General features: G+C 37.1%; 3 protein-coding genes across 5 annotated transcripts; all 3 read left to right on the top strand.

Annotated features, from left to right (window-relative positions):
• Positions 1-2,173: 2,173 nt before the first annotated feature.
• Positions 2,174-4,474, top strand: epd (ependymin). Its single transcript, XM_084414486.1, has 6 exons — positions 2,174-2,534; positions 2,678-2,712; positions 3,488-3,622; positions 3,747-3,933; positions 4,024-4,108; positions 4,273-4,474. Exons 1-6 carry the CDS (start codon positions 2,450-2,452, stop codon positions 4,394-4,396), a joined length of 651 nt encoding a protein of 216 aa, XP_084270612.1. The 5' UTR covers positions 2,174-2,449; the 3' UTR covers positions 4,397-4,474.
• A 1,727-nt stretch (positions 4,475-6,201) lies between these two features.
• panx1b (pannexin 1b) lies at positions 6,202-13,510 on the top strand. 3 transcript variants are annotated; one of them, XM_084414481.1, is made up of 8 exons: positions 6,225-6,457; positions 8,163-8,299; positions 8,424-8,623; positions 10,704-10,909; positions 11,052-11,093; positions 11,163-11,362; positions 11,501-11,651; positions 12,093-13,510. In XM_084414481.1, exons 1-8 carry the CDS (start codon positions 6,277-6,279, stop codon positions 12,164-12,166), a joined length of 1,191 nt encoding a protein of 396 aa, XP_084270607.1. In that variant the 5' UTR covers positions 6,225-6,276; the 3' UTR covers positions 12,167-13,510. The 3 variants fall into 3 exon arrangements, with proteins under 3 accessions (XP_084270606.1, XP_084270607.1, XP_084270608.1); XM_084414480.1 differs by having other exon boundaries at positions 6,202-6,457; positions 11,052-11,362; positions 12,093-13,509; XM_084414482.1 differs by having other exon boundaries at positions 6,283-6,387; positions 11,052-11,362; positions 12,093-13,508.
• Positions 13,511-14,294: 784 nt separating this feature from the next.
• On the top strand, positions 14,295-16,025 carry ins (preproinsulin). The gene is made up of 3 exons (XM_084412797.1): positions 14,295-14,409; positions 14,540-14,724; positions 15,753-16,025. Exons 2-3 carry the CDS (start codon positions 14,547-14,549, stop codon positions 15,899-15,901), a joined length of 327 nt encoding a protein of 108 aa, XP_084268923.1. The 5' UTR covers positions 14,295-14,409; positions 14,540-14,546; the 3' UTR covers positions 15,902-16,025.
• Positions 16,026-24,112: the final 8,087 nt, after the last annotated feature.

Raw genomic sequence — 24,112 nt, 5'->3', positions numbered from 1 at the left:
TTCATAATGAAAACCTTCACTTGCTTTAAGGCTTTAGCATTTATGCAAGCCAGTTTAAATAACAACATGTTTTTTGTACATTATTTACAGTTACACAGGCCATGTTTGTACCAAACACCCGCACAGGAATCGGAACTGTACTTAGTCTGACTCTCACAATCTGAGTAAGAAAAGTGCCTAATGTGTTTTTTTGAAAGATCCAGATTACACAACATGCATTAGCTAGCATGCGAAGCAGTTCTTTAAAACTGATTTGAGAACAATTTTCCACACCCGGATCTTTACCATCTAAAAGCAAATTTCAGATCCATTTCCTGACAATCCCTGCCATAAAACAGCAGTAGTGAAAGTGGCCTGCAAACATTTATAGGGGGATTTCTTGTGTCCTCTTTACAAGAAAACAGAATCAATTATATTAAAATCTCTTTTAAGTTTCTAGATATGCAGTTGAGCTTGTGCATGTCTCAGGTGTGAAGATTCAACAACAGCTGAATTTAACATTTGAGTCTTGTGTGACCACCAATTGTACAGAAATATGTATTGCATGGGCGAAAAATCAACCGACCAGAATGTTTCTGTTTCGTTAATAAATAATTAACAAACATTATATAATTCTTAATGGATCATTAGTTAATATATATTCAAATAGCTACAAAAATTTGATAATGTGAGAATGTTAACTATTAAATTATGATTAACATATCTTTATTTATGTAAATTAAAATGCTTACAAATGGCATTAAACTTCAGTTCATATATAACCTGCTGCACTTTTTTACATTTACAAATGTACAAATGCAAAAAGGTGGTAGCTCTGAGTGAGCCTGATGTCCAACTGTATAACAATGACAATTCACTTTATATTAGGTGTCTGTACTTATGCCATAAAAACACACACAAAAAAATGTTAGGTACAATGTACTTATTATGCATGTTCATCGCAAAATACTTTTGCTGCTATTGAGTTGTGATACGGGTGGTTAGGGAAGGGTTTGGTGGTATGGTTTAAGGGTTAGTTAAGAGGTCAACAGTGTACAAGGGTCATTTTGATTACTATAAGGAAACACATTTCAAACTTTTATTTTACATATTTGTATATTCTCATGTTAAAGTATGATTCAAGGAAAATCCTGTTTAAGGGTATAGGATAGTGTTGAAGCAATAAAAACATGTTTTGCACCCAAATTATAATTACAAAAATAACCAAATTAACCAAAACTTAACTAACCACCCTTTACACAAACGTTGTCATGCCCATAAAGGCACTAAATTACTAATTGTAAACATTTATAAACATTTACATATGATAAATAGTTTCAACTTTAGATTGCTACAAAAACATGAACAAATAATTAATAAATGATTTGTAAAAATGTGTAAATAGCAGAAGTCTGCATACACACCACAACAAACGAAGAGCAAATTTATGACCTGTACAGAATATGAATGAGTTAAATATTAAATTGTTCAAATGCATATAGTGATTGAAGTGCTTAAAATGAAATTAAATCACAACATTTGTTAAAAAATGTAAAAAAGTGCATTTGGTAAAATGTTAGCATTTTATTTACAATAAATAATGATTTGTTAATTAATATGTAATCTGTAGTAAGTTCATTTAAACATTAACAAGCACACTATCTCATAGCTATATGAATATATGTTAACTAATGATCAGTTAAGCATTATATAATGTTTGTTAATGATTTTTGAATGATTTGTAGATTTTTAAAAAGTGCTTAAAAGTTTAATGAAATTTGTTAGCATTTCATTTTACATTAAATAATGATCTGTTAATCATTATGTAACATTTAATAAGTTCATTAGTTAACATTAACAAGCACATTCTTTCATATTTCTAGCAATGTGAATATTAACTATCTGCTAATGAAAGTTAAAATGTATTAATGAAAGTTATTATAAAGTGTTACCAATGTTTCCTTCACATTTATTTAGAAATCACAGCTAGACAAGAACCAATTTTTTAATGAAGAAGACAAGCAAAGTACCAGATGGGCTTTTGTTTTCACACCTGTATAACCCACTTTTGTTTTTTTTGTTTGTTTTGTTTCTCCTTGATTGAGACTGCACAATCATCACCTTACATGAACCAAAACCATGTGATGTGAAACCAACTGTCTCTGGACTTGGTCCACCAGTATGGAGCCAGACCCCCTGAGTGCCGATCAGAGGCGGACAAGGGCGATTGTTTGCTTGAATTAAGCTTTTCTTTTTGACCCTATTTGTCTTGTAAATGGACATTTGTGCCAATTTTGGCCAGCTTTCTTATTTGCACTTACAACAGAAGGTGATTTCGACATCTTTTGTTTATTGCATTGCTGGATGTCCAAAAGGGAGGGGGCATTTATATGGGGTGCAGGGGCTATATATAAAAAGCACAGTCTGAATGAGGGTGGAAGTGTCTGGACCTGAAGAAAGTTAGAGAGCAATGATGCATACAGTCAAGCTGCTCTGTGTGGTGTTCTCGTGCCTCTGTGCTGTCGCATGGGCTTCTTCTCATCGCCAGCCGTGTCGTAAGAACTTTATATGCATTTCTTGTCTTTGTGGTTAAAGAATAATATTAGTGTTTTTTTGTATTGAGAACATTTTGAATTTGAACATTCTCAGAAGCTGCAGATTATGTGGAAGACATTAACTTTTTTTATTTCTTTTTCAGATTCCCCACCTTTGACCAGTGGAACAATGAAAGTGGTGAGTGTACAAAATTTCAATAGGATGTTTAATAATTATAGCGTGCTGTTAGGCAGTACAATCTGGCTCAGTAATGAGAGAACCTTTAAAAAATGCTGCGTCATCTGAATACAAGCACAAGCCCTCATTTTTTTCACTATTTATGAACCGTTCTAATTCAGTGATGGGCAGACAGCTTTTTAAGCTATACAAAAACAAAGCGTTTAGTGATGGTATTCCCATATATATTGTTCATTCTAGCCTTTGTTATACAACATTTGGGTAACACTTTACATTAAGGTTTCATTAGTTAACCACATTAGTTGACATGAACTAATGAACTGCACTTCTACAACATTTATTAATCTTTGTTCATGTTAATTTCAACATTTACTGATACCTTATTAAAATCAAATGTTGTATTTGTTAACATTAGTTAACGCAGTGTGAACTAACATGAACTAACAATGAACGACGTTAACAAAGATTAACAAATACAGTAAAAAATCTCTTTAAAATAAGGTCTCATTCGTTAATATTAGTTAATATAGGGCAATAGTTACCAACATTTGCTTAACACAAAGCAATGTGGTGGAGCGCATATATTTGCCTTTGCAAAAAGGATTTGACAGTTGTATTTCAATCTTAAAACCTTGTATTTAGTTTCATTACCAGAGACCTTGAGAGCTATTTGAAACATCCGAATTATTAAAAGCTAAATAAATAGTATTTTTTACTGAGTAACTTTAACATTTTTACGGTTCTCTTTTGTTTGACATGCAAAACAAACATTCAGGTTTCAACGGGGGGTCATGACCTTGCATCTGGAGAGTTCAGCTATGACTCCAAAGCGAGTAAATTTCGTTTTGTGGAAGACACTACTCATGCGAACAAAACTTCGTATATGGATGTGCTCATACATTTTGAAGAGGTAGGCCTAGTCACCGATTCTCTCTCTCTCTCTCTTTCTATTCCTCTTCCTCTTCCTCTTTCAGCTTGTGATTGAATTTTTGTTGAACCTTATAATATATAATAAAGCACTTTTTTTCTCACAGGGTACACTTTATGAGATAGACAGTAAAAATGAGAGTTGCAAGAAGGAGACTCTGCAGTTCCGTAAACACCTGATGGAGATTCCACCCGATGCCACTCACGAGTCTGAGATTTACATGGGCAGCCCCACAGTCACAGAACAGGGACTGCGAGTCCGGGTCTGGCATGGAAAGTTGCCCGAACTTCATGGTCCTTACCTTTTTCTTCTTCTTTTTTACTTATGTAGTTATTCTATTGCTTTTCAAAATAAAAACAATCATCTTTTGATTTTCTTTTCAGCTCAATACACTCTGTCAACCACTTCCTGTGGCTGTCTGCCGGTCTCTGGATCATACTATGGTGAGAAGAAGGACCTTCTCTTCAGGTAAAGCAGAGACTGAATGCACTATAGGAACACTATTAAGAGTACTGCAAGAGTATTCAAGTTTCTCAGAAACACATTTGTTTCAAATCTTTTGAGGATGACTACATTTTACTGTATCCTGCAGTTTTGAATACGTCAATTAACTGAGCTATTTTCTGTTTCAGTTTCTTTGGTGTTGAACCAGAAGTTGATGACCCACAAGCCTTTGTGCCCCCGGCCTATTGTGATGGCGTGGCATTCGAGGAGGCCCCAGACGACCACAGCTTCTTCGACCTCTTCCACGACTGAAGAAAAAAACATGACATGATATACAAACTGCCAAAGATGGCTACACGCAATAATAAAAAGAGCATTTAAATCAAAATATATCCTGTATCCATCTCTCTTTCTTCAGAAAATGCCTGCAGTGTCATTAACCTTTTTTCTTTTTTTTTTGTCTTTTGGAACTTGTTTCTTCACTCTAATCAAGTCAATAAAGCTGAGCTTTCACTGAAATCCATTTTTATGTCTGTTTGAAAAATGATCATAAAGCTGTGTGGACAACAGCGGTGGATAAGCGGAGATTCTGTAAAGACTTAATGATCCTTGCACAGAAAAATGCAGTGACAAAAAAATTCATACATCCATATCATGCACCATCAACCACGTTATTGAACAGTTTATGCTTCTAAAACTATAAACACTGGAGGACTGAGTAAATGCAATTCTTACAACGAACTGCATCTCTTTGCTGGCTTGTTTGTTTGTTTCAATAAGAATTACTGAATACCCCCAAATTCCTTTGTTCGTCTGTATTTAATTATGCACAAGCCATGTAAATGTGGAGGGGTCAATGTCACCGACAGTAAGAAAGAGAGTTGTGGGAAGCCACGCTGCCATCTTGTGAATGCTGCATGGAGCCTCTATCTGACTTATCTTCAAAGTCTGAGGTTTACCTAACAGCACATCTCTGCCTCGTAGCAAAGTCAGGAGAAATTCCCAACTTTTGTGGTTAGAGCCACTGCTAATTCATTTCCCCCATTTCTTATTTTTTTGTGTTCTTTACATTTAACTCATGTTCTTTTCTTTATGGTTCAATACTTAATAATTTCCCTCTATTTCATTTCAACTCAAAACTCTCTGTCACTTCCTGTAGCTGTGGAATTACTCCTTTACAGTCTAAATTTCTATTAAAGTAATGTCCATGCAGGGGCGGATCTACCGGGGTGGCAAATGCCACCCTAAAAGAAAGCCTTGCCAGTTGCCACCCCTGCTTCCACCCCAGTTGGCAGCAACAAAATAAAAGTTATGGCCAATTTTTACTGTGATTAAATTCAGTATATATACGTCTGCCACCCCTCAAAAATTCCTGCCCCCCTCTCGCCACCCCATAAATATTTTTCTAGATCCGCCCCTCTGTCCATGACAAGGACATTATTGTTCTTTTAATTTTAAACAGGATTTTTTAAATAACTGCATAACCAAACAAACAAGTTCCATGCAGTTTTATCAAATAATAAGACCAATAAGGTCTTTGCCCATTTGGCCATTTACACGCAGTGGTTTTGGGTGAAAATGGGGACCTCTTGGCAAAAGAAAACAGTTGCAACTTGCATAACAAATTAAACAGAACTAGCAAGCATTTGCATTGTTTCTTCAAATATCTTTTTTCCCCTCAAACAAATAGGCCTACATATGTACATATATAATTATATATATATATATTTGAATAGGTTAATATTATCTTGTTCACCATTAATTCTCCTTTGTTCATTTTTTATTTTTCCTGCTTACATAAATGCTTTGGCAATACAATGTACAATTTGCCAATAGAGCTCATTTGAATTGAACAACAATAATCAAAATATTGTGATATTCTCAAGGTTTTCTCATTATTATTATCTTTGTTTTATAGACAAATAGCCTACAATCCCTCTTACTTTATTGCTGCCTTTATTTGACTAGTTTTCATAAGGTCGGTTTTCTTTGTCTCATAAAATTAGTAACTATAATAGAGGGTATTTATGTCAAAGATTGAACAATTCTAGTAGGACTACTTACTCAATCCAGTTTCTGATTCCCTCTGGTGTTGTTGTTATTGGTCGGTGAACCGAGCGCGTAACCCTGCCCACTGAACCGGAACTAGCGGTGCACTTGACTTGACAAATAGCCCTCATTTAATCTTAACAATGGCTATAGCGCGCGTTGCGACTGAATATGTGTTTTCTGATTTTTTATTGAAAGAGCAGAGTGAATCTAAGTATAAAGGCGTGCGGCTGGAACTGGCCACAGACAAACTGGTCAGTTTTATCGCGGTTGGGCTTCCTTTGTTACTCATCTCACTCGCCTTTGCGCAAGAAGTCTCTGTGGGTCAGTAAAAACATTTTATCACAGCTACCGGGATTTGCGTAAAACGTCAATAAGGTTTACTTTGAAACGTCCGATAGAGATGAGTGGTTTGAACTTATGGAGATAAACAGGTTCAAACTCAAAAACATGAAGCCTTTAACGTTACCTGTAATTACGGATTTGTACAGAATGGCTGCTTGTTGAAAGACTGGCTAAATCGAGAATAACTTTAGGCTTTAACGAAATATTATTAAACATTCCCCAGAAACAATGAAGGACGTATTTTCACACAACTTATTGTCGATTACGTTACTTGAACAAAGACATTGCCATTGCGGTTTTGTGTGTAAATCCAGAATGGGCGCGTCACTGCTGGATATGCGCGTTAACAAAACATGAGATGAATGTAGCGATTTATAAGCATGCGAACTGTTAACATCGTATTTTGTAGTGTAAATGCACTTAATTAGTTTTAAATAATTATTGGGGCCAGTCGTTTTCCACTCACATTGTGACCGTTGTTTATTTTCTTATTTCAGCCACTGCTATCGAGGGCATGTTATCTGTCTCAGTAAAAGAGAGGCGGGGGCAGAAGTAGCCTAGCATCAGTCACACAATCACAACCAAACCATTCTGCTTAGTAGAGTTATGTCTTCCTAAGATAAACTCTAGCAATCAAACTAATATCTGTTTGATCTATTTTATCTCTTGGTTGTTGGTTGTTGCAACACTTGTAGCCATACAATATTTCATTGTTGTCATTGTCTTAGACTATTAAGAAAAAAGAAAAAGACATTTAAACCAATCATTATTCCATCAGTAGTTCCAAGACTTTACTCCTTAGACTTTTGATGTAAAACGCTATGCTCTTTTTGATATGCAGTGGATTCATATAATTTATATTATGTGGGGTGGTGTGGCGCAATGGATAAGACACATGCCTTTGGTGTGAGAGACCCGGGTTCAAATCCACTGTGAGACACCAATGTGTCCCTGAGCAAGACACTTAACCCCTAGTTGCTCCAGAGGCGTGCGACCTCTGACATATATAGCAATTGTAAGTCGCTTTGGATAAAAGCGTCAGCTAAATGAATAAATGTAAATGTAAATGTAAAATATTCCAGGTTGTATAATTGCCACAATGAGGATGATTGTAATACTTTGACTTGTCAAAGGGATAGTAAAAAAAAAAAAAAGTGACTTTATTTCTACTGTGGAACGCCCTTTTTGCTCTCTCTCTCTCCATACAATGGAAGTCAGTGGCCTCCAATATTGTTTGGTTACCAACATTATTCAAAATATCATCTTTTGTGTTCTGTAAATGATGACAGAATTTTCTTTGTTGGGTGAATTATTAAAAGCTACATCTCTTTAAGAATCATTCCAAAATGTTGATGGAAGACTACGGTTGCTTTTGGAAGTACTTCACAGACATTAAGAAACATTATACATTAGTAACCTGTAATGAACATAAGTTGGTTGTTTTGAAAGAGATTTATGCATAGATACAATTATCACAAAGCAGGACAACATAATGCACTTGCTTAAATACCATGTTTAATCAGAAATATTGTTTGCTCATAACAAAGATGCAAAAACACTATTCTATGTAAGTAGCATATTTGAGGATTTTTTTTTTTTAGATAAGATTAATCAAATTTCCATCATATAGCTCTTTCAGTCACTTCAGGTAAGAAAATGAAATGTTCGTGTGTAATTCCTCTAGGTACTCAGATCACATGTTTTCCACCCACTAACTTCACAATGAGACAGGCTGCGTATGTGGACTCCTTTTGCTGGGCCGCAGTAGAGCATCACCCTACAGACAATGGGGCTGATAGCGCCCCCCTTCATCTACACAAGGTAATGTATATACTGTATGTCTACTGTATATTCAATGTACTTGGTCATAACATGAGCAACAATGTCATATCAAAATAGGTTCCTTGTTGCTTGTGTTTGTCTTATACTCTGTCTTTGTCTTCAGTTCTTTCCTTATATCCTTCTGCTGGTCGCGGTCCTCCTGTATATTCCCACTCTCTTCTGGCGTTTCACGGCTACCCCTTCCCTATCCTCTGACCTCAGTTTTATCATGGAGGAACTTGACCGTTGCTACAACCGTGCCATCCGCCTGGCCAAGAGCCTCACAATCAAACAAGACAAAGACATTGCCGAAGACCCACACAGGTGTAGTGCAGTGAACATTTTCAAAACTCCAGCTATTACCTGAAGTTTACATTTCCAGTTGTGACAAATACAGTTTTTGATTTTCCCAGGGTTGGTATCTGAGAGCTGCCTCTAAAACGGCCTAATTCATTATCAACACTGCACAAGTGTACATTCAAAAAACAAAGACTTAATATATTTTAAAATGTCATTTATTCATGTGATGGCAAAGATGAGTTTTCAGCAGCCATTTCTCAATTCAATTCAATTCTCATTTGTTTGTATAGCGCTTTTCACAATACATATCGTTTCAAAGCAGCTTTACAGAAAATGCATCTGTCTACATTACAATTTAGAGGGATCTGTTATCAGAGGTGACCGTGTCCAAGTATTGTATTTCAGAAATGTACATAAGTAAATCATGCAGTTATTTAATATGTATTCATTTTAGGCAGAAACAGTGAGGTCATTGAAGTAATTATTACAAGTTGTGAACATAATGATTACAATATATAGAGATGTGGCAGTGGTACATGTTGATTCAGAGTTGGCGTCATCTGAAGTCCTCGCAGGCGTAGCCGTCATCTGTTCACAGGTGTTGGGGCATCTGAAATCTTCATAAGAGGCTGGATCCAAACTGGATCTGATGTACTCTCTAGTTACCCAGAAGAACAGAAAAGCAAATGGAAAATAATTAGCGGAGCTGCTGTTCATAACAATAAGTAAAGATAATCATGTGCATTCGTTCTGATATAACTGGAGTACAAGGTTATAAGGGGCATTATGTGAATGTTTGGCTAAAGAGATGTGTCTTTAGTCTAGATTAAAACTGGGAGAGTGTGCCTGAGCCCTGAACATCATCAGGAAGCCTATTCCAGAGTTTAGGAGCCAAATGCGAAAACCCCCTGTCTTTTAGTGGACTTAGATGTTCTAGGTACTACCAAAAGTCCAGAGTTGTGTGACCTTAAATAATGTAAAGGGTTGTAGGGCGATAGAAGTTCGGTTAAATACACAAGAGCTAAACCATTTAGGGCCTTAGTAGCAATACTTATGGAACTTTAAAGGTAACCAGTGTAGAGATGATAAAACATGATGATCACATTTTCTTTACCTGGTAAGAACTATAGCAGCTGCATTTTGGACTAACTGTATCTTGTTTATTGAGGATGAAGGACAATCACCCAATGCATTACTCCAGTCTAGAGGTCATGAAGTGCATGAAACTAACTTTTCTGCATCAGAAACAGAAAGCATGTTCCGTAGCTTAGCGATGTTTGAGGTGGAAGAAGGCTGTTTTTGTAACATATGAATTTATTTTCCGAGAGACAAGTTGCTGTCTAAAATAACACCCAAGTCTTTTACTGTAGAGGGTGAAGTAACAGTACATCTTTCTAAATGCAACTTGTATTCTAAGAGATTCTGTGTACAAGGTTTTGGTCCAGTAAGTAATACTTCAGTCTTATCTGAACTTAATAGAAGAAAATTACAGGTCAACCAATATTTGATATATTTAACACACTCTGTCAACTTGGGTAATTTAGAGATTTCATCTGATCATGATACTCCAGTGTTCACAGTCACATGGTCCTTCAGAAATAGTTTTAATATTCTGATTTGGTGCTCCAAAAACATCTCTTTTTATTATTATCAACAACAGTGGTCTAAAAATTGCAGGTACCCTCAGGGGGGATCTTTTTTTTGTTGTAGAAAGTAGAAAGTTTCAAAAGAACAGCATTTATTTGAAATAGAAATCTTTGATCAATTTAATGCATCCTTACTGATTAAAAGTATTATTATTTTTTCATTAAATTTTTCTGACCCCGTACCTTTAGTGTAGTGTATTTTAAAAATCAGTGACAAAAAAAAAGTATTTTGAGGCATCAATTAAATTCACTAATCATCTTACCTTTTATTATTTTAGTTAATTTCTTGTATTAATGCTTGTGAACAACTGACATCTTTGCTATTTAAACTTCCTTTCTATTTCCTTTCCTTCCTCAATCATATCCCAAACCTATAAATCTATAATATTCTGATTCTACTGATCTTAACCTTTATCTTAAAATCTCTCTCTCTCTCTTTCTCACTCACTCACTCTCAGTGGTCTGGAATTGACTGAAGCTTGCTTTAAGTACCCTCTGGTAGAGCAGTACTTAAAGACAAAACTCTCATCATGGGCTTTGGCTGCAAAATATCTACTTTGTCGGGTTTTAACATTCCTCACTTTACTGCTGGCCTGCTCTTATCTGACCTACTACATCCTTTGGGTTTCACCCAGTGATCAGTTCTCCTGTAACCTGCGCAGAGGTGTGTGTGCTAGATAGTGTGCTTGTGTAAATTTCCACACACGTGATACACTTCAAGAATGAATATAAAAATATGAGGGTGATGGTGTGTCTCTAATCATTTTATGATGTTTGTTCTCTGAATTGTGTTTGTGTGTCTCCAGGTATACTAGTAAACGAGAGTGTGGTGCCAGATGCAGTTCAGTGTAAGCTGGTGGCAGTGGGTGTTTTTCGTCTCCTAAGTTGCATGAATCTGATGGTGTATTTACTGTTAGTACCGGCTGTGGTTTACGCTGCCTTCCAACCTGCTCGCCAGCACCAGCGCGCTCAGTTCCTCCGTCCATACCACCTACTGCCTGCTTTCGGACACGTGCTGGATTTGCAGCCTACCGCCCGGCGCTATGATGACCTCAGCATCTACCTGCTGTTCTTGGAGGAAAACTTGAGTGAGCTTAAGAGCTACAAATGTTTGCAGGTTTGTACATTTGTGCATTTTAATTTGTCAGTTTTTTTTATGTCTGGTGAAAATGCACTAATATCTCATTCTCAGATCTGGATGCTGGTGCCAGTGAGTGAAGACTTTAATACATTTGTTTGTGATGTGTGTACACAGGTTTTAGAGCTGCTGTCGGAAGGAGGGGAAGCCCCGTTTGACACCATGTGTCTCCTCAGGACTCTAGGACAAGTGAGGACTGACATGGTGGACAGAAAGCAAGCCCAAACTGTCAACGGAAACGCAGAGAAAGAAATCTCTGAAATAAAGGGTGAGTGTGACATCAGGATGACACACGGTGTAACTTAAGTCACAGTTACCTGCTGTAACGTCCTGGTTTTAATAAATGGTCAACTCCTCCACCGATGATTCACAGTTTGTTTATTAACTCACAATTCTGTAGATTCATCACAAAGCAACACACCATAAACCACTCTAAGAGCTAGAAAAGAATGTGTTGTGTTTTCTTCTCAACTAATCTGCCATTTTGTATCATTTATTGATGATATGATGTTGGTTTATTAAAAGAGATAAATGGGAATCCACTGAACAGCTTTGAACAAAAGCTTGAGTATGAGATTGAATTTGAAGAGAATGAACACCTCTATCCATGTTATGTTCTCTTTGTCGGAAAGTAGAAAAAGATAAAGCACCCAAGTAAAACACCAACTGTTGCTAAAGCAGCTTGATTGAATGTGTTTTTTGTCTCTAGATGTCTCTTCTGTTCTGCTGGATGATGGAGTAAGCTGCAGCTGTGTGAAAGATGTAAGACACAGGGTGGTCTAATAAATCACACTAATAGTACACATGTATGTAAGCATCTTTAATCATCAGGTAAATCTGTTTTCAAAAGCTGTACTGCTGACAAAAACTGTTAAAATCACAGTGCAAAAAATGAGTTTACATTTAAATTGAATGTGAAGGTAATATTATATAATGCTTGAATATTACACTGAGATAATTTACCAACTGCAAAACTGAGCCGCATGTTTTCTATGCTTTACATGAACAGAAATTGGATGAATGTTTTTTTATTACTTCATCAAGTTATTATTTATTAAGTTGATGAAATGTTAAGCCCATGTTGAATGCATTGTGTAAGCAATGTTGCAACATATATTCTCGGGTATCTTTTGTAGGTATTGTTGCAACAATTAAATAATTAATCGAAATTAATAAAGATGTTACTGATGTCAAAATACTAACAACTAACCTCTGCCAATGTTGCCACATTTAAGCAATTCCCCCTTTCATACAAATCATTTGTATAACTCTGAATGTTTTAAAGTGAAGTTTGCTCAAACATGCAAATTTGTGCATCATACATTTAAAAAAAAAGAATTTTGAAATGACTGCAAGTGTATAATGTGACTAAAAATCCATCAAAGCCATCTCTTTATTAAAACTGGTTATTGCTATCTATCTAACATGAATCATGTTCTTGCAAAGTGAAGAAAATGGGTTTGTGTCCCTGAGGCGACATCATAAAAAAAGCTAGAAGTGATGTATTCATTTAATATATAAATTATGTCTTATGATGCGTGCTAACCAAGGGTTTGGCTGTTTAATTTAGGGAGATGGACTTAACACCTTTATTTCAAGAGGTAATAACGCGCCATGTTATAACCCACTGCCTACGTAAAAGCAATAATCAAATAAACAAACTATAATGTATGATATATGTAATATAAATTATATTTCACTATTTTAAATATTTTGCTGTTTTATACATTTATTTGATATGGACTTATTGTTTTATATATTGTGCAGATGTGTTTGTTATTTTGTAGCTCTTATTGTAATTGTTTTCATGCCTCCTTACCTTAAATCCTTCAGATATGTTAAAATTGCATTTTTTTTGTATGTTTTCAGAGGTGAGCACTTCAAACACTGTCAAAAAAAGAAGTTGTAAATAAATAAATCTCTTTAAATGAACATTGGTGTTTGCTTATCGCCATAACAGTAAGAAGGTGATTTTTGGTGGACTGCAGAAACGTGTTGTAGAATACATAATGTAAAATAAAAAGCACCCCCATAAAACTGTATTTTCCTCTCTGTTAGCTTGAATCCATTTAGCTTTGGCACGTTCACTACATGTTGACAATCACTATACTATAAAAACAGCTTTATTATAAGATAACCTTAAAAAGGGCCGAAAGTCATGAAGTACAGCACTAATGTCATATTAACACTAGCTTAGTAGCTTCACTTTCTCATTTAATGCTAAATATGTTACAAATGCTAAAACGCATTCTAAAAATGTTGCAATTTTATGGGGAAAAAAAAGAAGCAGACACATCACATGTACTGTAGATGGAGTCTCATAAAAAGCTGTTTTTGCTAAATAGTAGATTTTTCCTCGTACATTTTGTGGCTGAAAACGCTATCTACAATTTTTAACTTGAGTGGAATGTCTTTTATCATTAAGAAAGTTTGTGGTGGTTTCCTATAAAATCTTTCAAAAACTCAGGCCATTGACTAATCACACATCTTCATTGCTAAAAAACGTCACAGTGAGGATGTCACAAACATTACTAATGACTAATGAGACATCTGATCCCATTTTCTCGAGAATGAGATACCTAGAGATATTCTGCTGTTTCACTCAAATGATCTTTACACAGAAAAGCCACCATCTGTCACCTTAGCAGATCCATGATCAGGCCATTCTGTGTAAACTTCTGTCTGCAACACTTATTAACAATTAACCAATACCCACTTGAGACTGACAACACAGGCTACTAGACCTGCGTGAGCACCAGAATGTGTTTGTCTTCCATGAGCGTAATGTCACACAGGAGTACATGTGAATTGGTTGGGCAAACACAGCTAATGTTGCACGTGTAATTGGACAGTCCCTTAAAAGTGTTAAAGTGTGTTTGCGCACAGGATTAGTTTTCCGCTGATTCAGGCAAAGACTGCATAACCTGTCTAAGCGCATGTATAAAAGTGAGAAGGGCACGCTGTTCGTCCCAAGCAATCTCTCCTCTACCATCTCTACCTTTCCTTGTCCTCTGCTTCAAGAACAGGTAAGTGACCAGCAGGATGGTAAATCAACAGAAAATGCTATTGTAACTGGTGTACTGTTGATGCTACTTTGTGCATGTAGATGTATGTTTGTTTTATCAGTAAAAGAGCATACATCTGTTTTTCTGTCAGCGTGACCATGGCAGTGTGGCTCCAGGCTGGTGCTCTGTTGTTCCTGTTGGCCGTCTCCAGTGTGAACGCTAACGCAGGGGCGCCGCAGCACCTGTGTGGATCTCATCTGGTCGATGCCCTCTACCTGGTCTGTGGTCCAACAGGCTTTTTCTACAATCCCAAGAGAGATGTTGACTCTCTTATGGGTAAGAAAGACTATGTTTCTAGTAAAGGAGCTTTGAAAAGTAGTGCTGTTCACTACTCTGGATAAGAATGATAAAATGAGAAGAAAGTAATAATACTCTGGATATTGCAAAGATATACGACCTATACTGTAAGTAATGTATTTAATTTTGTAAGTGTACCTCAGCCGACGTTGCACGGTGGGGCCAATGTAGGCACGAGATGTATAGGCTCTACACTGCGGGTTCCTTGTCAGCCCTATCCGAAATAGTGTATATCATGCCATTAGTCTATTATGCACCTTTGAAATGCAAATACATAGCATGAATAAGACTATAAGTTTTCATAATGATAATGTAAGCTATTTAATTAAATGACCTGCAGAAAGGTGACAGAGAACCTGAAAATGAATTTGACCTCATATCAGAGGGTGATGTCTAAAGTAATGACAAAAAAATGACAAATAATGAAATGTACACTACTGTTCAAAATGTTGGGGTTGGAAAGATTTTTTTTATGTATTTGAAAATAGGCTGAATTTATTTGATCAAAATATTGTGAAATATTATCACATTAAAATAACTGTAATTTATCCCATGGCAAAGCTGAATTTTTCTTCAGTGTCTCATGATCCTTCCGAAATCACTCTAATATGCTGATTTGCTGCTCAAAAAATATTAATTATTATCAGGATTCTTTGTAACATTATAGTTTTTACTGTCGTTTTTTTATCAATTATATGCATACATGCTGCTGAATAAAAGTATTCATTTCTTAAACAAAATTATAGTGAAGCATAAAATATGTATAATGTGTAAAATAGGCTTCGCAGTATCTCATCAAGGCTAGGCATATTATGGCGGTAATTCAGAATTATTTTAACCCCCAGTGTCAGTGAATACATGTTTGATCTGATTGTCTGAATTTTTCTTCATCCAAATGAATGGCGAACTACAAAGAATCAACTTCAAAATAAGAATTGGCTCAGTTGTACACTAATATTAGGCTAGACTAATGTCAAGTTTTTTCCTGTTGTTGTATTTTTCCCCAGGTTTCCTTCCTCCTAAATATGCCCAGGAAACTGAGGTGGCTGACTTTGCATTTAAAGATCATGCCGAGCTGATAAGGAAGAGAGGCATTGTGGAGCAGTGCTGCCACAAACCCTGCAGCATCATTGAGCTGCAGAATTACTGTAATTAAAGAACCTACATGTCCTGTGACTGTGGTTGTAGCTGTCAATGACTTCACCACCTGTTTGCACACAGGCATCAGCCTTAATGCTCTTGATTGGTTTTTCATAGAAAATAAAATTTTATCAAATGAATGCAGGAGTTTTTGTTTTGATTTAAAATTCCAGTCATTTAAAGGTGCTGTATGTAATCACGCTAAGGCACGATACAAGACAACCGTACCTAGTGTGAAAACACCCTAACGTTCTAAGTGGAAAATTTGTATTATAAGTGGACACCAAATTGTAGGTTGCAATGTTTCATATTTCCTGAATGCAAGGTTTATTTTATTACGTTTTGGGAAAATACGTACGTTATGAAATTCAAAAGGTGTCAAAAGTATCAACTACAAATAGTTGCCTATACTATAGACTTGCCACTTCTTAAGACACACACTTAATTCTGACTATAAAGCCTCATAATTATGTGATGATTATAAATATTAAATATAGGTATTGCTATAAGGACATGGGGAGATAATCAGAGAAGCATGTTTTCAGGACCTCTTGTTAAATATTAGTACAGTAGGTGTCAAAATTCAAAATAAAAAATATCATTATTTGGAAAGATAACTGTTTATAAATACACAATTTTGGGGATTTCGTTTTGAAAAAAACTTAATACTTTTATTCAACAAGGATGCAAAAAATTGTCCAAAAGTGACAGTAAAGACATTTATAATGTAACAAAAGTTAAAAAATATCTCCAGATCCAGCCTTGACAAAACTCTCCACACCTTTCTCGTCCTCATCCTCTTCCTCCTCATCCACTACATCTTACAGATACTCTTCCTCTCCTCATTGATTCCATCTATTGTTCGTAATATCAATCGAACCGTCATGAGCAAAGGAATAAAAGGAATTTTGTTTAGAAACTTTGAGCAGTTGGTGGTGCTAGAGGATTTGAGATAGAGACTCCATCAATTTGCTGTGATTAATGTTGAGACTGTCTTCAGTGTGTGTGCAGAATTTCATAACTTTCCTGCTAGCGGTTCTATTGGCTGTCATAGACTCAAGAGTGAAGAAAAATGAATACTAACAGAGGAGGTGCCTCGAACCTTGTGGTGCTTGGCCCCTAATAATACACTGAATTGTGAAGCAATTAGTTATATATTTTGTTACCTATGAATAGTTCACATAGGTAACATTTTGCTCATTATATCATGCAACAATCTTGTTTTTCCCTCCATTGAATGAAACATACATAATGAATTACAAAAAAACTGTTTGAATATCCGTGACATTCCTGTCAAAAAGCACAAATAGGCAAGTAGGAAAATCATTTCTTAGCCTGTCATTTTGATCAACTTTAACAGTAAGAATAGTGAAATATTTTTCTTTTAAAATGACCACACAATAGGCCTATTAGAAAAGTATTGCTAGTGTAAATCTATAAGGATTATATTTTAGTTATATATTTTGGCCACATTTGTAACTTATATAGACCTATAAAACAGAAAGAAGAAAACATACACATTACTAGGGGTGGCCATTACTAAGACATTTTTATTTCACAGTATCAGTCATTTCATTTCATTATAACAACAGTAGGCATATAAATATCACAATATAGTTATTTTTGTTATTTAATCTTTGTTATTAAAAAGAACAAAAATGCAAGTTACAAATACAATATAAGAAAGATAGGCTACAAGTGAAATTGGGCTTTAAGTTTTTTTAAGTACAGGTCTATTTAACAGTAGCATTCAATAGGCTAATACAGAAATTGAATAATGAAATATAAAAAACACTGCATAGCCTTTACATTCACAGTATGAATTAAATACACTGATTCATATTAAAGCTACTAAAGTTATTCAGTAAAAAGAAGTGAGTGATTTTCACATTTTATTTTGTTGTTTGAGGACTTATTATGCAAAATTCACTTTTACATTATGTAAAAATCTACCCACTCCTCTTTTTTTTTATCCCCATAAATCATAAGCAGTGTCTCAGAGTTTGCAGATTCTAGCATATGTGTCACATTGCACAGTCCCCACCACGACTGTTTATCTCCTCGCCAGAGCATTTAACAGCAGCTTTCAAGTAAGAAATGTATTCTTCTGGAAAGCAGTTTTTTTTTTTTTTTACAGGCTATGGGTATGAGCAGCAGCTCATTTGCATTTAAAGATACATGCAGGAAAACATCATGGTTTTCCTTCCACTCAAAAATGCTGAAACTTCAAAAGACACATTCTAGGGACAACTGAGACTTACGTATATAACATCTTGTAAAAAGATAATAGGCCCCCTTATGGACAGACAGCAGCAGGTTATATTAGGCTCACTTTAAGACCAATTCACAATGTTTGAGGAGATTTCTCTTACAACTGTTTAGCGTCACTGCAGACACAACAGATTGTGTTTACGTCAATGTACTCGGAAACACATTCTCATTTTTGTGTGTTTTTTGTATTCTTATTTGCATTCTCATCCTCTGTGTGAGCCTTTATGACATCACAAATCTTTATGACAATTAGAACATCTCACCAATTACAGTATTTTAAGGCGTGAAAGTCTCTTGCTCATTTTGTAGGTTGACGTTTTGGAGTATCTGATATCAGAGTGACAAACGGTTTAATCATGGGACAGCAAAGTTCCCAACAAAAAGTGTTTGATGTACATGAACTCTGTGTTTTACTCAAATACACTACCAACACGTTAGAGAACCATCCTCATCGGCTGTTGTTAATGGTGAGATTGATGGAGGGAGAGAAGAGAAACACTTCCTCTCCCTCTCCACTTTCCTCACTGCAAAATATGACCTGACTCAGGCCCAGGAGGAGTAACAGAGTGAGGCAGGAACATATCTGAAACTTTCTGATGGAAAAATCACATGAACTTATCATGATGATACAACTACTGATTAATGGCTGATTCTTCACTTACAGGAACTTCTGTTCTTCATTTTTATAACAGAATTACAACAATTTATAACAGAAGATACACGTATAAAAGTATTTTCTAATTCTCATTGATTGATTATTCTTACCCTTGTACAGGATGTCCTGCTCCAGCTGTTCCTCAGCAACAGGAAGGACTTCAGAAATTGGAGCTACATATTAAATCAAATATAGCCTATATTATGAATAAAATATTGCACCCTTAAATTAGAGTGATTCTTCATTTAGGGGCACGTTTGACTTTGACTCTAATCAATGTTATCCGATTTGTTTCTGAATTTAAATTCTCACATAGTTATGGTTTGGTAATGACACCTAATAAATCTATCCTCAGATCATGCTGTGATTAAAAATCTTTAATTTCATTTCTGACCTTTTAAACCGTCACTCTAAAATGTTTGGTGTAATAATGACTGCATATTTGGGACAGCACTTGTAACGGTGGCAACCTTAAATTTTATGTGAAAATTAATTCCCTAAAATAACTTAAGCAAATTCGGCGCCAGGCGGAATTAAATCCACCAAAATAATTCAATGTAATAAATTAACCCAGAATACTAACCACCAATTACACAATATTAGATTAAGTAATGAAATTCGTTCACACACACACACAAACACAAACAAAAAGAAAAAACACACACACACACACACACACACACACACACACACACAATAGATTCAATAAAATTGTAATATTCAAATATCAAAACAGAAAAAAGGACATATTTTCACACGGAGAATCAATGCAAATACACAAATCAAACACACAAATCAAAAGTATTTTGATGCGGTCATTGCGGTGCGTTGTAAGAGATTATTAGTTCAAAAAGGGAGTTCGTTAATTACTCAAAAAGAAGAACACTTAGTTTCAATAATCAAAAACAAAAAACAACAAAAAAAACAAGTTCAAACCCATCAGTTTCTCCCCCAAAAAAGGGAAACAAATAAAAGCACGCTTTTGCAGTGAGTAGGCTATACGTGAATATATTTTGTGCGTGTGGCGCAAATGGCTCTGCGCAGGGGAGCTTGAGTTTGTAGTCAGAGAAGTGCTTGTCTTTAGTGAGTAGCCTACCTGCGGTGAATCGGCGGTCTAGGAATCACCAGGGAGAGGAGAGGAGATCCGAAGACGAATAATCCCTCTTTGTCCACTGAACCTGAACACGCATCGAGGTAAAACACCCACGGGTGGATCCACCAACACTTTGCAGGCGGCTTCGGTAACGCAGGAACAGACGCTCAAGCCTGTTTTATGCTTCTGCGTCGAACTGCCGCCGTAGCTACGTCGTAGGCTGTGTGTAGCGCGCGTACCCTACGGCGTACCCTGACGTGCACCTCTCCAAAAATGTAACAACGCGTCAATTCTACGCGGACACAAGCGCTGTGATTGGTCTGCCAGAACCCCTCCCTCGGGGTTTCACACGCTCCCTAGGTACGCGTCAACGCGGACAACGACACAGAAGTATAAATTAAAACCAACACGTTGCCTACGGCGTATAGGCTCCGGCGTAGGTCCGACGCAGAAGTATAAAGGCCTCATTATACTTCTGCGTCGGACCTACGCCGGAGCCTATACGCCGTAGGCAACGTGTTGGTTTTAATTTATACTTCTGTGTCGTTGTCCGCGTTGACTCGTAACCTAGGGAGCGTGTGAAACCCCGAGGGAGGGGTTCTGGCAGACCAATCACAGCGCTTGTGTCCGCGTAGAATTGACGTGTTGTTACATTTTTGGAGAGGTGCACGTCAGGGTACGCCGTAGGGTACGCGCGCTACACACAGCCTACGACGTAGCTACGGCGGCAGTTCGACGCAGAAGCATAAAACAGGCTTAATGAGGCCTTCAGTCGGCACATGGTCTCGGAAGTGAACCGGCAATTTTTCGTCGTTCGTGCCAGGCAACACTCTAAACTCATCAACAAAAACAAGCGCTCTGTAGTCTCTGCTAGAAAGTTCCGAAAGCCAGCCCGGCGGCATAGCCTAATCCTGTTTGATTCAAATCTGCCCGCGACTAGACTCTGCAGCCACTTATTGTTTTCGCACACTCAACAACACATCATTAATATCTCACTCACTGCTCCTTCCACTTCCGCTTTTATTCGTTTATTTCCTCTGAAGATCCTCCACACCTCTCTCCCGATTGGCTCTTGCATTTTTATACACACATATGTATAATTAAACTGTGCGGTTCATCCCGAATCCGTCACACACTATATTGCCAAAAGTATTGGTACACGGTACACCCTTCCAAATCATTGAATTCAGGTGTTCCAATCACTTCCATGGCAACAGTTGTATAAAATCAAGCACCCAGGCATGCAGACTGCTTCTACAAACATTTGTAAAAGAATGAGTCGCTCTCGGGAGCTCAGTTAATTCAAGCGTAGTACCGTGATAGGTTGCCACCTGTGCAATAAGTCCATTCGTGAAATTTCCTCACTAATAAATATTCCACGGTCAACTGTTTGTGGTATTATAACAAAGTGGAATCAATTGGGAACAACAGCAACTCAGCCACGAAGTGGTAGGCCACGTAAAATCACAGAGCGGGGTCAGCACATGCTGATGCGCACCGTGCACAGAAGTCGCCAACTTTCTGCAGAGTCAATAGCTACAGACCTCCAACCTTCGTGTGGCCTTCATATTAGCTCAAGAACAGTGCCTAAAGAGCTTCATGGAATGGGTTTTCATGGCCGAGCAGCTGCATCCAAGCCTTACATCACCAAATGCAATGCAAAGCATTGGATGCAGTGGTGTAAAGCACGCCGCCACTGGACTCTAGAGCAGTGGAGACGTGTTCTCTGGAGTGACGAATCAGGCTTCTCTGTCTGGCAATCCGATGGATGAGTTTGGGTTTGGCGGTTTCCAAAAGAACAGTACTTGCCTGACTGCATTGTACCAAGTGTAAAGTTTGGTGGAAGGGGATTATGGTGTGGGGTTGTTTTTCAGTGGTTGGGCTTGGCCCCTTAGTTCCAGTGAAAGGAACTCTTAATGCTTCAGAATACCAAGACATTTTGGACAATTTCATGCTCCCAACTTTGTGGGAAAAGTTTTGGGATGGCCCCTTCCTGTTCCAACATGACTGCGCACCAGTGCACAAAGCAAGGTCCATAAAGACAATGGATGAGCGAGTTTGGTATGGAGGAACTTGACTGGCCTGCACAGAGTCCTGACCTCAACCTGATAGAACACCTTTGGGATGAATTAGAGCGGAGACTGCGAGCCAGGCCTTCTCGTCCAACATCAGTGCCTGACCTCACAAATGCGTATCTAGAAGAATAGAAAAAAAACAAATAAACACACTCCTAAACCTTGTGGAAAGCCTTCCCAGAAGAGTTGAAGCTGTTGTAGCTGCAAAGGGTGAGCCAACTCCATATTAAACCATACGGATTAAGTTCATGTGCATGTAAAGGCAGACGTCCCAAAACTTTTGCCAATATAGTGTGTATGTATGTAATTTTCTGGTGAAAAAGGACACCATAGGGGTCAAATTAATTGACTTTGGGTGAAGAAATCTGCCTTCAAAGTGGTGTTATGAAGCACTTTGGTAGTTTGCTCACAGAAATGCATCCTATATATATAGTCAACATGTACTGTACTGTTCTCCAAAGTTCAACAGCAGGTACCACGCAAAGTCGACTAGGGATCGTCATATTCGTAATGGTGTGGGGAGGTTATCCCACAGCTCACAACCTACTCACGATCTATGCAAACATCTGAAGCAGTCCTGTCACAGGGTGAGATCTTCATCAATGAACAAAGGAGGATAATTTGAGTTGTAAATCATACAAAAAAAAGACCTGCAGCTTCAAAGAGAGCAGGTGTAAAATAAAATAACCTAATAATCAGATGTCTCTCTCATTTTTTTTGCACAGAAAGCTGCCAGATGATTTGCACTTGTCTGCAGCCTAAGCCACAGAAAAGATTGGAGATCTCATTCTGGAGATGCATCATCTCCATGACTGGTTTAAGGTACTGAGTTTAGCTAAATGTTTTTTCTTTTTTTGTTTGTTCATCAGTCATATAATCACCATCAACTTGTTGCCAAGTCAAATTTGCACTAAATATAATGCATTTAGACAAATATCGCTGATATATTCAGGTTTCAGGTCATGGAGTAAGAAAACATCAGCAAACAACTCCTGTCACTTTATTTACAGAGTTTTTTTTTTTTTTACTTTTCTTTTAAACTCATATTAAAGGTATAGCGGAGGATTTTCTTTTTCCGGGTGGATCATCAAGACTATTGGTCCTCCTAAGTGTCAATCATTCTGGTGATATGTTTACGTAAGGCCGTCGTACGTGCTCGTGCACACGATTCACACGATGGCGTGCGCTCAAAACACAGGTTGGGCTTCCCACTGATGCCTCAGTCACGAAGTTTCTACTTGACAGGTAAAGTTTGGCATGCTATTTGGAGAAATCCATTTAAAATCACTGCTAGTAAAAGTTAAATGTAAGCTATGATTAGCTCGTGCATGCTCTCTCGTGCACACGTTTAATAGGCGTTCCCTCTCGGGAGCAGGTAGAGTGTTGCGCATGTGCATTTTTTCAAAAAGTGGAGAGGGCGGTTCTTTTCTAAAATTCGGGAAAATCCTCCGCTATACCTTTAAGAGGGAGTGATTTATTTTAAAAGTCAGTTGCCCCTTGTCACACCTATGTGTAATCTGTTTCATCAAACCCTAACTATTACTGAAGATTCAAGAAGGACTTTGCTGTAAAAACCAGATCATAAGATATTGGATCGCTAATCATTCACATGCGCCATTGGTACTTGGACTCCATTATTGGTTATTCTTAAAGCTACAACTGTGTAATTTTTTAAGTTGATTCTTTGTAAAAAACACTTGGTTCTTTCAAGATGATTAATGTGTAATTACTTATACCAACTAATCAAGTATTCTCGTAAGCGTAGAATCTGCCATTTAGAACACATACGAGCAAGTCGCTCAAATGGCGGCAGCCACGTTGCGCCTCCATCTTGAAAATACATTAGCCAAAGAGGGACATACCTGGAAATTCAAGCTTCGCCTTTCGCGTTTTGACACTCAGTGGCACTGTGACGAATGCGAGGGGGAGATTACTCGAGACTGCCGGCAGATTTGAAATAATACGGCCACCGTAGGAGTTAAAGTGCCCTCGGAATGGGAGGGGCTAGAAAGTAATATTCAGTTGGTAGTCATAAACAGTTTCACCACTAGATGGGAGAAAATCCTACACAGTATAGCTTTAAATTGTAGTAATATTTCACAATATTACTGTCTTACTGTATTTTTGATTAAA

The sequence above is a fragment of the Rutilus rutilus genome, assembly GCF_951802725.1.
Source record: "Rutilus rutilus genome assembly, chromosome: 7".
Taxonomy (NCBI): Eukaryota; Metazoa; Chordata; class Actinopteri; order Cypriniformes; family Leuciscidae; genus Rutilus; species Rutilus rutilus.
The sequence above is the reverse complement of the archived record's forward strand: the minus strand, read 5'-3'. Positions and strand labels throughout refer to the sequence as shown.